General features: G+C 40.3%; 1 protein-coding gene across 1 annotated transcript; it reads left to right on the forward strand.

Annotated features, from left to right (window-relative positions):
• Positions 1-1,182: 1,182 nt before the first annotated feature.
• spata2 (spermatogenesis associated 2) lies at positions 1,183-7,373 on the forward strand. Its single transcript, XM_042492499.1, has 3 exons — positions 1,183-1,228; positions 2,307-3,150; positions 4,055-7,373. Exons 2-3 carry the CDS (start codon positions 2,800-2,802, stop codon positions 5,405-5,407), a joined length of 1,704 nt encoding a protein of 567 aa, XP_042348433.1. The 5' UTR covers positions 1,183-1,228; positions 2,307-2,799; the 3' UTR covers positions 5,408-7,373.
• Positions 7,374-14,685: the final 7,312 nt, after the last annotated feature.

Consider the following 14,685-nt stretch of genomic DNA (forward strand, 5'->3'; position numbering starts at 1 on the left):
ACCTTTAAAAAACTTTTCCAGTTTTACAGAATTTTACTTTTTTTTTGATAGAATGCGTGAGCCTTGTAATTATTACAACAAATAGTTTCCTAAACCTGTTATTTGGGGGTTAACCTGTGGCCAAAGACAGTTATTTTCTATACACATACACTTACAAACTGCACATGTCAGCATACCCCCCCAAATAAAACTGTATTTTCCAGTGGTGACTATACATACAACTGTAGGCTACTTAAGTACAATTTGGAGTTATTTGTACTGTAGTCGAGTATTTCCATTTCATGCTGCTTTCCACTTACACTAACCTACATCTTCAGAGGTAAATATTCTACTTTTTATTCCACTAAATTTATTTCAGAGCTTTAGTCATTAGTTAGTTTATTTAACCTACAGTTACATGATTCTGAAAAGTAACATTTAGGAGTACTTTAAATTTTGGCACTATAAGTATATTTTTATGCTAATTTTTGCTAACTTTTGTAGCCTACCTATACTCATGTAAGATTTTGTATGCAGGAGTTTTACTTGTAACAAAGCAATTTTACACTATAGAATTACTATATTTAGCCTACTAAAGTAAAAGATCTGAATACTTCGTCCACCACTGGTGTTTCCATTATTCACACTTTTACACAAGTTTTAACAGATGACATCACATCTTTCCAATCCTAGCTTCTCTCCACTGACTTCTGGATGATTTTAATATTTTACTTTTCACTTTTAAGGCTTGTCTGGGTCTGGCCGCAAGCTACATAACAGAAATGTTGACCCCTTATGAGCCAGTTCGCAGCCTTAAATCCTCTGGTGGGGCCCCTCTGGCCTGGCCAAAGTCGAGGCTTAAATCTGAAGGTGACTGTGCCTTGGCCATCAGGGCCCCTTGGCATTGGAACGACCTGGCTGAGGAGGTAAGACTGGCAGAATCTGTGACTTCTTGAAAACCACTTCTTAAAACCCATTTTTATAGACTTCCAGAAATATATTAGGCCTATTAGTACTACTATTTCTGTGTTTACAACTTCTACTACTACTACTATTATTATTGTTATTTTATAGCTCCACATCTTCTTCTACTTCTTCTTCTTCTTCGTCTCCTCCTCCTCCTCCTCTCAAACAGCACGTGGGCCCCCGATGCTGATGAACTGTCAGAACCTAGCGCATGCGCGTTGTGATGATGGGAATTTCCAACAGCTGAGGAGGCGTAGCTAGCCACGGTTAGCACTTGGTAAAGGTAAGATGTGCTGGTTGTGGTGTTAGTAAAACCGTGTGGTCTCTCGGCTGAAGCAGAATTAGACTTGGTGGCGCCAGTCATGTCACAATGACGGTATATGTTTGGATAACTGACGCGAAAATCGCCAAAGATTTCTATCTGGCGATGGACCGCCCTGCTAGCTAAAGCAACTGTTAGCTAGCCAGCTGCGCTGAAATGGGCGTTCACTGCTTAGCTTGTACCCAGTTGGGGGCCCATGCCAGTGACAGCATCGGGTTTTGTGGGTTTGGGATTCGTGAAGAAATAACGTACACGCAGTCCTCGGGGCGTCTGTGTTATTATCAACATTGGTCGTGACGGAGCAATTCTGTTGCAGTAGATACGCCATAGTAATGCATGGTGATGTTGTTAGTTAAGGCATGCTGCTTGCTAGTTCGCTACACGGATGCTCGCTAAGGTTGATGTGTGAGGTAACAGGAATACCCGTCCAGCTTGTCCGGGAACGAGTAACAGAAACGCTCAACTGCTATGGTTAAAGCTTCATGGCAGATTTTAGAGTTACAAATATTATTATTGGCACATCCGCATGTCTAATATTGCGTTCTTAATGTAAGTTACCTAAAGCTAAATGCAGGCTACCATGGTGTACATGCATGTTGTACCGCTGGCTCACATATTCACTGGCGCAAACAGGCGCGCAAGACAAAAGGAATATCTCTTTCAACAGGGAGTTCAGATCCTGTTAGTCCTTTAATCTTTTTCTTGTTTATGTACGTCATGATAGTAATCTATCAGTACAACGTATCAGCTATACGCCCGACATAAAATAGCTCACAGGATGCATCCATCAGATCACAGACTCTGTTTTTCAAAATAGTGATGCCTATGTACACCCTCCCCCTTGTCTGAACCATTAGTTTTTAAAAATACTGATCTATAATGATCACAAATACTGTAATGATCATTACAAATACATTTTCTTTTGGACTGAATTAACACCGACCAAGTCAGTATGAAAATATGTGACCCATGAGTCCTTAATTGTGTGTCTGAGAATGAAAGATGTCCATTTTCATAAAGTTCCCTTGTGTCATTACAGCTTGGAGACGGCTCAGAAGAATCCCATGATCATGAATGTGTCTTCATGATGAGTGACCTTGAACTCTGCAAAGGCTGAAAGCAAGGAATGGAAACGATACATCTCTGCATTAACAGAGCGTGAAGCAAAAGCTCCTCCTGACCTCATCTTGCACGACATAGGCCTGTTTGTCTGGAAACAAGTCAGGCTTTGAGCCAATACCAGACATGCCCGTAAAAAGGCATCCCTACAGGCTGCAGCCTAGCTACGCCAACTGAAAGCACCAGACAACCGCATCTCTTGTTTAAAAGGATGTGCTGCTGATTGGATGCAAAATCTCATTCCTCTTCCTCCTCTCCAAAACGTTATTTACGTTGAGTGTGTGCCAGCGTGTACAGTGAATTATGGTGACCCAAAATGGTGCTTGAATGTGGCATCCTGGTGCAGAGTATGCTAAAAGGGGTGAGGCTCTCTCAGAAAAGTATAACGGCCGACTGATAGTCTGCTGCAGATAATGGATGCCAAGTTAAAAGAGGACCTGTTTCGAAGGTATGTGACGGCACTGGAGAGGCGTTTGGAGGATGGAGGGGAGCACACGGGGATTGGAACTGCACCAGAGGGGGACAGAGGGAGACACAAGGACAGTGAGGCCCTGCTCTCCACAGCAACTGCTCTGCTAGGGGCCTATCAGCCAGATCCGGGACAACGTTTCCGGATGGTGCGTTTCTATGAAGTGGTTGAGAATTCTCTCCGCTGCCAGAGAGGGGGCAGCATCAAAAGCCTGGAGAGAGCCTTTCACACATTAGAAACCATCTGCACCAACCTCTTGCTCTTCCCCTGGAAGAAGGAGTTCAGATGTATAAAGGTGAGTTAAGATTTTTCTTAGTATTGTCATATTACTGTTAACTAAAGTTGCATTTGTAGCTGAAACCAAATATTAAGTTATTAAAAATGTTTGTCATGACAGCATTAGCTATCAGCTTCCAATACCACTTTCCTGGAGTGTCTATCCACCATATATTTCCCAGTTTCTTTATAAACAGTTTCAAAATTACTATTCAAGTGAATACCAACCACTTGCAAATTTTACATTTGAGTAAAACAAGTGGCGTATGCGCAGTTTGAAAGACAGGTTATCCCACTGTGAATTAGTACTTCAGATGTCCACCACAGAATCCACCAAATGTTTTCCATGTTAGTTTGTACAGACAGATATATTTGTATCTTTCATAGCCGCAGTGTAAATATCCTCACTCAGTAGCACTGTAATAGCAATGCCTCTGTGTCACTTAACAGTGACATATTCTGAGGCTATTTTGTTTACGTATTATGTCAGCGCCTTGTCTCCATAGTTGATTTTGTGTCTACTGCACTAAAGTATATAGTAACATAAGGCTACCCTAATATTCGCAATTGACTTGTGTACTTCAGTAATTAGTTTGTGAGTGTATTTATTTTGTAATTGAAACACCCTACAATATTTATATGTAAACTGAAATTTGAAACACTGGATCGAAACACGTATCCTTCCTAAGGTGCTGTTTTATAACAATGAATTTTTAGACAACATCTGCATGTGAGGTAGTATTTACCTCACATTATATGCTGTTTAAAGTTTTTTTAATGTAAATTTGGTGAGCACTGTATCAAAACAAACATTTACTTTGAACTTCATGTGATCAGAGGAATAGCTTGAAGATTTTAGCTGAGTGATGTCAAACTATTTCAAGTGAATGTCACTAATGCTAATTAACCCACTTCTCTTTTAGACCTTCACTGGCCCATATGTCTACCATCTGCAGTCTGCCATTTCTGATGCTGAACTCCGAACTCTAATGCGCACCATCGGCTACGCCTGCGACCACGATTCGCAGTTCCATTTGCAGGAGCACCCAGGAGGCACAAATCATCTCCGGCAGTTGGCGTTTGAGCTCTTCCTGGCCCAGGCAGAGTGTCGTCTTCTGGGAGAGGTAGTGGCTCTGGCCCGTGGTTCAGCCTCGGAGCTCGAGGCCTTGGAACTCCGCAGAGGTTGCAGGGATGATGCGGCTGGCTGTGCTGAGGCACTTCGTAGACGCGACAGCCTTGGGGCAGATATGGCTCGGCTGTCTGTGCGGCCGTTGGATATAGAGAGGCCTCATGCCCACCACCTGAGGCGAGGTAGCCGACCGTCTAAGTCTGTGGATGTTACAGATGGGGCTGGTCACTGGCATGCAGCGGTTACCAAGCCTGTCTTGAAGGCCTCATTAAGTCTGAGGAAGGAGCCTCTGTTTGTGGATGCAGAGGAGGATATGAAGGATGAGATCATCAGGCCAAGCACCTCAGCATCTCTCTTCTCTGTGGCAGCTCCACCTTCCTATAGCCCTGTTGCGGATTTCTTCCCAATTCAGTCTCCTCCCCCTGCTGATGCTTACACATCCTACCACCTGTCCTCTTTGGATGAGATTGACTTGTACACAGAGAGGGGTGTTGGGACGGGAGGAAGGCAGACCCCCTCTCGACCTCCATCCAGAGAGCCTCGGGATGTGAGGGATGCGTGGCTGCTAAAAGCTCATGGCAGTGTGAAGTGTCAGGGCTGCGGGCTGGGCTGCTCCACTATGGCCTCCTGCCAGAGGTGTGACATGATCCTCTGTTCTGCTTGTCATGATGTGGACCCCTCTCCTTGCTGTGGCCTCCAGGACTACCACCCCAAATCCCCACGACCCCTCGATGGATACATTCCTGTCAAGGAAAAGCTCTCCGTCTACTCAAACACTCACTCCCACTCCCATCTCCATCCGCACCCCCTCACACTGACTCACTCACACTCTCACCCCCACCCTCACCCCCAGATGGTGGAGAAACCCCTCATGTCCACTAAGCTGTTTGCAAGCAAGTCTGTTGCCTTGACAACACCAAAGGGAGGCAGCAGTGAGCGACTAAGCATGGGGGGATCGCGATGCGGGTTTTGCAACAAGCCAGGGGCATCACACACCTGTGTGAACTGCTCTAAGGTGTCATGTGACTCGTGCATGGGCTTGTATGCAAAGGATATTTGCACGCGAAAGAATCCACAGCACAGCTTTGTGCCCAACCATCAGCTCAACTTCAAATCTGGCACCATATCTCACCTGGTGTACCGATGAATCAGGCAGACAGAATATTTGTTTTTCCCTTCTAGTCTTCTCCCTCAACCAACTGCATAGTCTTGCACTATTGCTTTAGCTCTGTTGCCGTTTAAACAGCTCATTCACTATCTTCCCCCTTTATCTGATGGTCTTTTTGCTCTCTAACCTGCTCTTGAACTTTGTACATTTTCTCTTACTGTCAGTAGGGCCCTGGAATGCACATGCCACAGAGAGCCATATCGTCTGCCCATCTCTCTGCCTTGTACAAGTTCAGGCCTTTATCTATTTCTTCTTCCTTTTACCTTGCTACCTGCTCTTGAGTAGTCATGTGATGTTGTAGCGCTTCCCCAATTCCTCAAATTTTGTCCTCCTCAAAAGGGAAACTGGAGAAAAGGGAGTTTAATTCCTTCTTACTTTGAATGAATTCTGTCCAAATGAACATATATACTTTACCTAACTTCTCAGCCAAAATTCCTCTAATATATATATATATATATATATACATACAGTATATATGTGTGTGAGAGAGTGTGCGCGTGTGTGCGTGTGTAGAAAAGACCTCTGAGCTTGCATTGTGACACCAGAGATCTTTTTAAACTTGAAAAATAATAGGGAAAAACAGAGAAAACATACACTGGAAGTCAATAAGTCAATAGTATATATTTTTAATCTCTATTCTCTAGAACAATGTGAGACTGTTAAATGGGCATGAGGTCTGGCATTGGGATTTTTGGGGTATAAAGTTATGTCTGAGGGTGTGGGGTGGGAGATATCTCAAAGAGACATTGAGACAATGGTCAGATGCCATATATTGTATTGAAAAGATTATGCCTTGTAAATTAACCCTCAATTGTTTCTGGTTATGTGACCGAGGTTTAAATGCTGCTGTTGACTTGAGACATTGAAGATGTGTGGCGTTGACTTTCTGGTAAAGAGCCTGTTGAGTTGTGTCAGTTCTAAGCCCTCTCCCATTCCTTTTCATTACACTTGGTAAGCCACTATAGTACATAATTTTGTAGTGCACCCTTACCGGATCAGTCATTCCCCGTCAGTCTCAGGTGGCGTCACAGGAAGTCTCACACAGGGCCACAAATCAAGTGATTATGGTTCTTTGACAGTGTGTGAGCCTATTGATTGGTTTTAGACAGTGTGAAAGTGTATACTCTGACACGGTTTCTGTCTACCTCAAATGGCTTCAGCTTATACACCCAGTTTGACATTGTGGTTTCAAACTAGCCCGACTGGTGTTTTAGCTGAATAGAAAACATCTCCTCTTATGATCATCTGATTTTGTCACTTTCAGAGTTTAGCAGAGATTATTTATTTTGTGAGATAATCTGTGTTTTGTCATCTGAATGACAGAGCACAAGGTTTTCTTTCTTGTAGCTAATAAAATTTTTTTCTACATACAGAGAGTGGACACAAAAACATGAACACCTGTAAATTGTAGTGCAATTCAATACAATAGCCCTGCAACAAATAACACCATTGTAAAGCTCAAGCTGTAAAGGTTGGTCAGAAAGGTGTTGTTTTACAGCCAAGAGAATTATTGAGCCTGAATTTTGTGGTAGTGTGTGGGATTGCATTGCCAAGTAAAGCTAAATTCACACTACACAGCTTCTAAAGTTATTAGATCGTTGTATAATTCACAATACACAACATAATTTTTAATCCGGAAACTACATGACTAACCGGCAACAAGGGGTCACACAATGTCTGTATCAGGAGAAATCCCCGATGAGTATGTCATGTGATGCGCAGGTCAACCCCACAACCCATGTATGATAAACATTGCGTGCAATAGTCCACCCTCCCTTCACCTCTCAATGTCATTTTCACTCTTGCCCTCACAAACACACACACACACACACACACACACACACATCTTGGAAAGTATTGCAGCACCGCTTGATTCTGTCCTCTACAAGTGTCTTGCGCTCTTATAGACTCTAACTTGCTGACAAAGTCTGGATATTTAGCATGCTAGTTATTTGGGGAATGTCTGGGATGAATCAGCGAAATTTAAAAAATATGAAGAAAAAAAATACAAGTTAGATAAAGATAAGAGTACAAAATCTATATGCACCTTTCACTTATTCAGATACTGTATGTCTGTAATTGATAGGTATAATATAGTTCAAATTTAACCAAGGTAGTAGCCTATTTATCACAGGGCTATTGCACTGTATTATTACAAGAATTCATGTTGTTGAGTTTACCCGCTTATACAAAACAGTGATTGACGACGTGTAGTGTTCTTTTGAGACCCTTAAAGCCCTCTCTTAGGCCTGTAATTTGGTGCATGAGGTCAGTGGGAGATACCTTAAGCGAGCCACTGCTATTTGCTGTGGACATTTCATAAAACTCATTTATATATATACTTCAAAGGGTTGGGGTCGTCATTGGTAAATAAACTCTGCTAACATGTAAGTGTTGAAATGTAGAAGTTAGTGATTAGGCTTTGACTCACAATGTAAGAGGATGATTTATGCTGTAAATTGCAGTTTATAGTCACCAAGGGCTAATTTTAAATCACATTTTATGAAAAAAAAAAGTGTGTTATTTTGACAGACCGATAAGGCCTCCATAGCCCTCATGTTCTGTCAGGAATAACCTCTAAATGCCTTAAGCTCATTCAGCTGTCTTATCAAGTATTTTGAGTGTTGTCATTGACATTGTTTCCTGTTTCACCAGCCTGTATGTTAAACATTAACGTGGTTTTGCGAGGCTAGATGAACTAAATACATCGCCTGAGCTGTGACAGGTAAAGAAAGAATGCAGAGTAATTGAAAGATATTGACAACTATGGATTCTACACAGGGTGTCTAAGGCGAAGCATATCGAACCAGAATTATGCAGCAATTCAAACATGGCAGACCAATATATATATTACGTGCGTACAGGGGTTAATGTCTGTCATAATGACCATGTTTTGCCTGGAAGGAATTTTGTTTTGCTTACAGATATCACCTGAACACATGTTTGGTTACAGGGAGTGATGTCAGATCCCATACTTCTGTTCAGTCATTCCCTTTAAAAATGCGTTTCGTGTCTTTGTCATGTTAAACATAAAGAAGGGATCTTTTGATACTGCTGCATGTAGCTTTAGGGTTCTTTGAGAGATGTTCTTGGGTCAAAGCTGGCTAATCATAGAAGTCTTGAGTGACCTTAGGGGAGGTGTGCAATTCTTTTGTTTTCATCTAATGAAGCCTTTTAATAGTTTAAAGTTAGTTTGATAATTTTTATCATAGATATATTTCAGTTGCGCGAGTCTGTTCATTGCAAATCATACCAGCAACAAAGTTGAAGTACAGTAAAGTATTGAGCCATGTTGCAAGAGGGATCATATTGCCAAATGAAGAACAAATATCTTATTGGAGTAGAAAATGAAATCCTGTTGTTTGCCCAGATGTACAGTTAATGTAACATAAATCTGTGATTCTGCTAAAGTTTAGCCTTGTGTCTGTAGATGTTGGCCTTTTTAAGAAGCCTAGGAAGAGAATCATCAACATAGATACCTACTTGCACACCATGGGACGTGGATTTGACTCGGATCAGTGGACTGATAATTTGTGTAGGTCACTACAAAGGGCTAAACAGTCTTCAGGGCTGCTGCTAAGTATGTGGGCACTGTTTTAATCTTTTAGAGAATACTGACTTGTCATAGGTGAGTATCTGACATGGAGCTTACTTTACATTAATCAGTGGATGTGAATTTCTGATGTTGGAAAAAAAACAAAAGAGCTATTTTTATTTTGTGTCATGGAATACATTGAGCCATTTGAACATGATTGGTTTAACCCACACCAGACACACTCAAGTCATTGTGAAAGTCAGTACTCCCTTTACCTCTTTGTGTGGTTATCTTACTGATGTTAACAGTGGTGGTGTAGTTAGGCAGCCCCTTTACCATTCCCTTTTTCCCTAACCCTTTCTTGGCATGCTCTGTACAAGGCCCAAACCCATATCTTTTTCTCCCTCAACCCCACATGCACCCTCACACACTGTGTCCCTTCTCCCTTCTCCCCCCTTCCCCCCTTGGCACTGAAGGATCATTGCACAATGTCTATATGAAGGGGTCTGGACCTTACGATCTATATGTGGGCATACATGGGGGTGGAAAGGGAAAATAGCCAAAATTGTTAATCGGTGAAATATATATATATATATATATATATATATATATATATATATATATATATATATATACATATATATATATATATATGTATGTATGTATGTATGTATGTGTGTGTGTGTGTGTACACAGACACACACATATATGCATATACACACACATATATATGTGTCTGTGTGTGTACATATATATATATATATATATATATACACACATACATAAATGAGATTTTATAAAATAATTTAAAGAATAAAATTCTGAAAAAAATTTCTGCCTTGAGTCTTTGGGTGATTGAATTTTGATGTGTGGCATTATTGGACACAAGGTGTAAGATGGGATTTTTTTTTTCTTTACAGTCTAGAGGCTCACACATGCATGTTTCCCAGCACTATGATAATTAATGTCATGATAGTGGAGTTTCAAAAAATTTTTTAAAAAAAAGAGATTTTTCATACAATTTTGGGGATAAGTGACATTTAGGCATACAATTTTAAGTTCTTTGTAAAGGATAAATATATGGGGAGGCTACAACACAGTGAGTTTGACAACGACAAAACAACAGTTGTAAATATTAACAATAAGAGAGCAAGAAAGTGCAGCTGGTACCAGTGTTTTGACACTGCAGAAAATAAGAATTAGAATTGTTTTAAACATTCAGAACTGGATGTATCAATAAATCAATATTTTTGACAACACTAGTAATATTTTGTAACTGTTCTCCATCTATATATTCACTGAGGGTTCACACAGCTTCTGTTTCTTGTAACTACCACTGTCACTTTTGTATTTTACTTATTACAACTTCTTCTAGGCAGCCACCTTTATATGTTCTATGTGCTTGTTTTCAACATAAGTTTCACATATAATTGATGCTCTGTACTTTCATATTTAGAGCTATGCAGACTGCCTAGGGCTGCATGGGTTGGTCTTTCACTATGTGGCCAGTAGATGGTGATAAATACCCACACATGGAGAGACTGAGGCTGCACGAAACGCACCAATCCTTCTGAAAAAACTTCTTTTAATTTAAAATATATATGTCTCAATGTAGGGCTCAACTGGATTCAAGTCTTAAGTTGGGTTTACCCTAGTATTGTATCAATTTGAGTTATTTGTATGAGCAAATAGCAGTTTGCTTTAAAATTATTATTAAATTAATGCTTTTTTGCCATATACTGACATGTACATCTAGACAAAGGCAACCACAGAATAAAAAGAAACTAAAAGCAGTCCCTTTCCTTGGTATACCATGCCACTATTTTTTTGACGCTGGCTGTTGCATGACATAGCATACCCTACTGGTCAAGGGTCAATAAGGCAAGGACAAGACAAAATGCAAATGCTGTATTTGTGAGTAGCAGGGCACAAGTTAGAATTGGCCAAGTCAGTCATTGTGTGCATTGTATTCGCAATTTCTTCTGAGGACAACGTAATGAAATTTTGCTGCAATAATACAGAGTGTAGTTAGAGAGAAGAAAAAGACTGTTCGTGTGCTACGTTATTAAATGATTATCTCTGTTATACAAACTAACTAACTAAACAACAAAAGCAAGCATAGACAGAGAACACCAAATGAGAGAAAGGTAATCAGACACCTAGAGCCTGAGTGACATAAAACAATAATTGTGAGCAAATTTCTGAAGGGCTTAATATAGGATAATGGTTCTGTTTCCACATGAGCACGGCTTAAAATTACCATCCTGCAAGCACTAAATACTGCTTACAACCTTAGATAGTATAAAGATCAGGGTTCCCACAGTCATGGAAATCCTTGAAAGTTCATGGAATGTCACAGTCATATTTTCGAGGCTAGAAAAAGTCATAGAATTTGTAATAGTCATTGAACGTTTTGGAAAAGTTGTAAAGTAACAACAATTTATTTTCTGAAGCTGTCAACATAATGTAGCCTTAATATGAAAAATGCTGGGAAAGTGAACAAAAAAAAAAAAAATTCTTATTTTTCGTCCTTGAAAAGACATAGAAAAGTTTTGAAGTTTTGTCCATGAAAATGTGTGGGAACCCTGAAAGATGTACAGTCTTTGGTTGTGACTCGTGATATTTTGATTTAACTGTTAGACTTTAAAGCTCTCATATTCCCCATATGCACGAATAAAGGCTAAGATGGAATTGCTTTTTATATGAAGAGCCCAACACGGCAGAAAAACTCATTTAGCTGTTAGATACAGATCCACATGGTTGGTATGCTTCATCAATCACATGAGGATCATTTTTTGGAATGGACACCTGCTTAGGATAAACATTCGTATGCTTGTTTTGGCTCATGGTGCTTAAGCAAATGAGATCTGGAGCCTGGCACGCGTCACTAGTCAAAATAAGCTTCCATATTGGGTATAATAATTGGATCAGTGTCTGGACCTGCGCTTGCCTCCAATAAACTAATCCACAATTTATCCACAAAAGGGGAACAGCTAGAGATGGACATCAGCAGGAAGTCTGCAGTGACCGAAATGCTTAGTGAGTGCAACTCCCTGCACCCTGCAACCTGCCCCATCCACTCCTCTGGGACATATCACAACTGTGCTGACTAACAGCCTTTACCAGCCTTTAGGGAGCCCAAGACACACTAAGTAACACACATAGCTGTTCAGATAATGACTAATGGCACACTGCTTAGCCTCTGAATAAATCCACCACCAGCAGTAGCATTATGTAAGTAGCACAAACTACATTGAGAAATGTATTTTAAATGTGCTGTATTCCTCTAATACATCTGTTTAAGTTTCCACCACATCTCCTTCCAATTTATTAACATCTATTCCAATTTCTTCAACCATTTTCACAGTGAAGCTCGCCCACAGCTGCTGGAGAAAATGGACCGACGCCGGGAAATATGCATCTTGCGGTTGCAGGTGCAGAAATTCCCACATCTCACAGCAGTTGGTCATTAGCCGAGGGAGGTGAGTGTTGATTTTAATTGACTACATTTAAGCACGTCACTCCTAATTGGGGCAGTAACAGATACTGCACTGCACTTTATGTTATGCAGCCTACTTCCACCTACATACCATGAACATTACCTAACACTGCACCTACATGCAATATAAGTCAAACCTTCACATAGACACATAAGTGCATTTGTGACAAGATTTGTGTGAATGAGGTGGGTGGTACCTGGAGGACCAGTTGTTATAGAAGAAAGTCAAAGGCTTGTGTGTGTCAGAGATGAGCTTTCGTCTTGTATAAGGCTTTTGATGCTGGTTAATTACATGTCAGAGGAGAGTGGTGGTGCTGTCTCTCCTTATGTGTCACTTGAAGGGCTTCTCTCTCTGTCCAATTCCCCTCCCCCTGCTCTGCACATGATTTGTTATCTTGGCAGTTGATTAACACATACATTCATTAAATGCATACTCAACATTTCACTCTTACTAATTAATTATGTTAAATGCCACTCTGTAATGGAGAAAAAAAGATTTTCTTTTTTTAACTTGTGTCCTCTGTTAGAGATGGAGCGTGTTAAATAAGCGGGAGTCAACAAATATATGACTGTACACAAACATGCTGTATAAATGCAGAGGCAAGCACTTAGCCACTTATTATCTTTGCTTACTCTGGCTCTTGTCTTCTCAAGGCAAATATTGTATTAGGGGTCCTTGCCCAGTCTTATAAGTGTTCTACTACCACACTACGTAATTGCCTGCTGCTATTGTGTGTTTTGTGATTTATAATTAAAGGTGTCATCACCTCCCCCTTCCCTTCAAGTTTGAAACATCATCCTGCTGATGACCTTGCCATGACAAAGCCTCATTTCATTATCGGTAAGTGGACTTTTTTGTTTTCAAATACTTTGTGAAGCAAATAACACTGAAAAATCCTTAAAGGCATACTCAGCTAATTTTCAACCAGCTTTGTATTATCTAATATGGGTATTATGTGTAAATGAAATGTAGAAAACTTCCCTCCATCTTGATAGATGATTTCCCTGCTTATTTCTCAGCAACTCAGTTGCCTACTTTTTGTCTAAAATGTTGTCAGAGACATATTTAAGTGCTCTGTTTCATTGTAATTTGTGATAGTTTTTTTTAAACCGGATGGCCAAGATATAAAAACAGCCAAGCACATCACCCACCAAAGAGTGCCACAGGGATGAAGGTTTTCTGTAGGTCAATGCAGAAATTTACCATGGTTCCCTTGTCAAAAAGCCTATAAGATTTTTCTAATGGATTTTGAAACGTTGCAGAAAATAAGCTCTGTGGCAAACAAACGTGTATGATACCTACATGTTTTGTACATCAAGATTTTTGTAGCCTAAATGCAATTGTCAGACTGTGGATGTGATGACGTTCTGTATTCTCATTTAGCGACTTGTTAGCAATCGCCTTCTTTTAAGACATAAAAGCTTTAAAGTTAATAGTGAGGTATTTACTGGTGTAAGTCTCTTAAGCTTAACACAGACCTTATATCAGGCAGCTTACCCAAGACCCATTCAAAAAACCTACTGACTTTGAGATGAGGGAACTGGAGGTGTTGAAATGGTAACAGATTTTAGCATATAGGATTCATTCCTAGGGTACTCTATTGGAAATGTTAATTGGTTCAGTGTAGTATTCCGGTAGTTGTACCTCTTTAGCAAAAGCAAATGCCACAGCTCTTTTCCTTTGTTTTCTCTGGTCGTACAGCACCAACTTCAAAAGTATTTGCATCTCTCTACTGCATAGACAGCCCAGTTTTATGAAAATACTATCTTCCCAGCAGTGAAATATTTCATGAACTTGTGATAAGTTTAGTGCATGTAGGGTATTGCAGTTTGTGATAGGACTGAATGCAGCTGTATTGCAAGTCAAGGGAGATGACTTTACACTTTACATCCTGCTAGTTTTTATTTGTAACAATAAGATGCTCTAGTTTGCCATTGTGCGTCATGTCTTCATGCCACCCACACACAGCCTTGACAGTCATGCTGGAAGCAGCTCATTTCTTTATGTTTGCTTTAGAATAGATCATTGTCTTGATTTGAAAAAGGTCTGAATCAGAGCGAACATAACAATTCCAACACCTGAATATAGGGATCACACATCTGAAACACCGAATAAGGGAAAACCGAAGTGGACTTCACATAAAACTTAATAAAGGAAAAAAAATCAGGTTAAACAAGTAAAGAAGACACAGTTGCTTGGTCACAAAACACAATCTACTCAGT

Source organism: Plectropomus leopardus, chromosome 8 (genome assembly GCF_008729295.1).
Source record: "Plectropomus leopardus isolate mb chromosome 8, YSFRI_Pleo_2.0, whole genome shotgun sequence".
Taxonomy (NCBI): domain Eukaryota; kingdom Metazoa; phylum Chordata; class Actinopteri; order Perciformes; family Serranidae; genus Plectropomus; species Plectropomus leopardus.

Excerpts from the sequence above, each read along its gene's own strand:
- spata2 (XM_042492499.1), top strand. The coding sequence starts at position 2,800 with ATGGATGCCAAGTTAAAAGAGGACCTGTTTCGAAGGTATGTGACGGCA. Across the intron at positions 3,151-4,054 it reads AGGAGTTCAGATGTATAAAG|ACCTTCACTGGCCCATATGT; the intron begins GTGAGTTAAGAT and ends CTTCTCTTTTAG.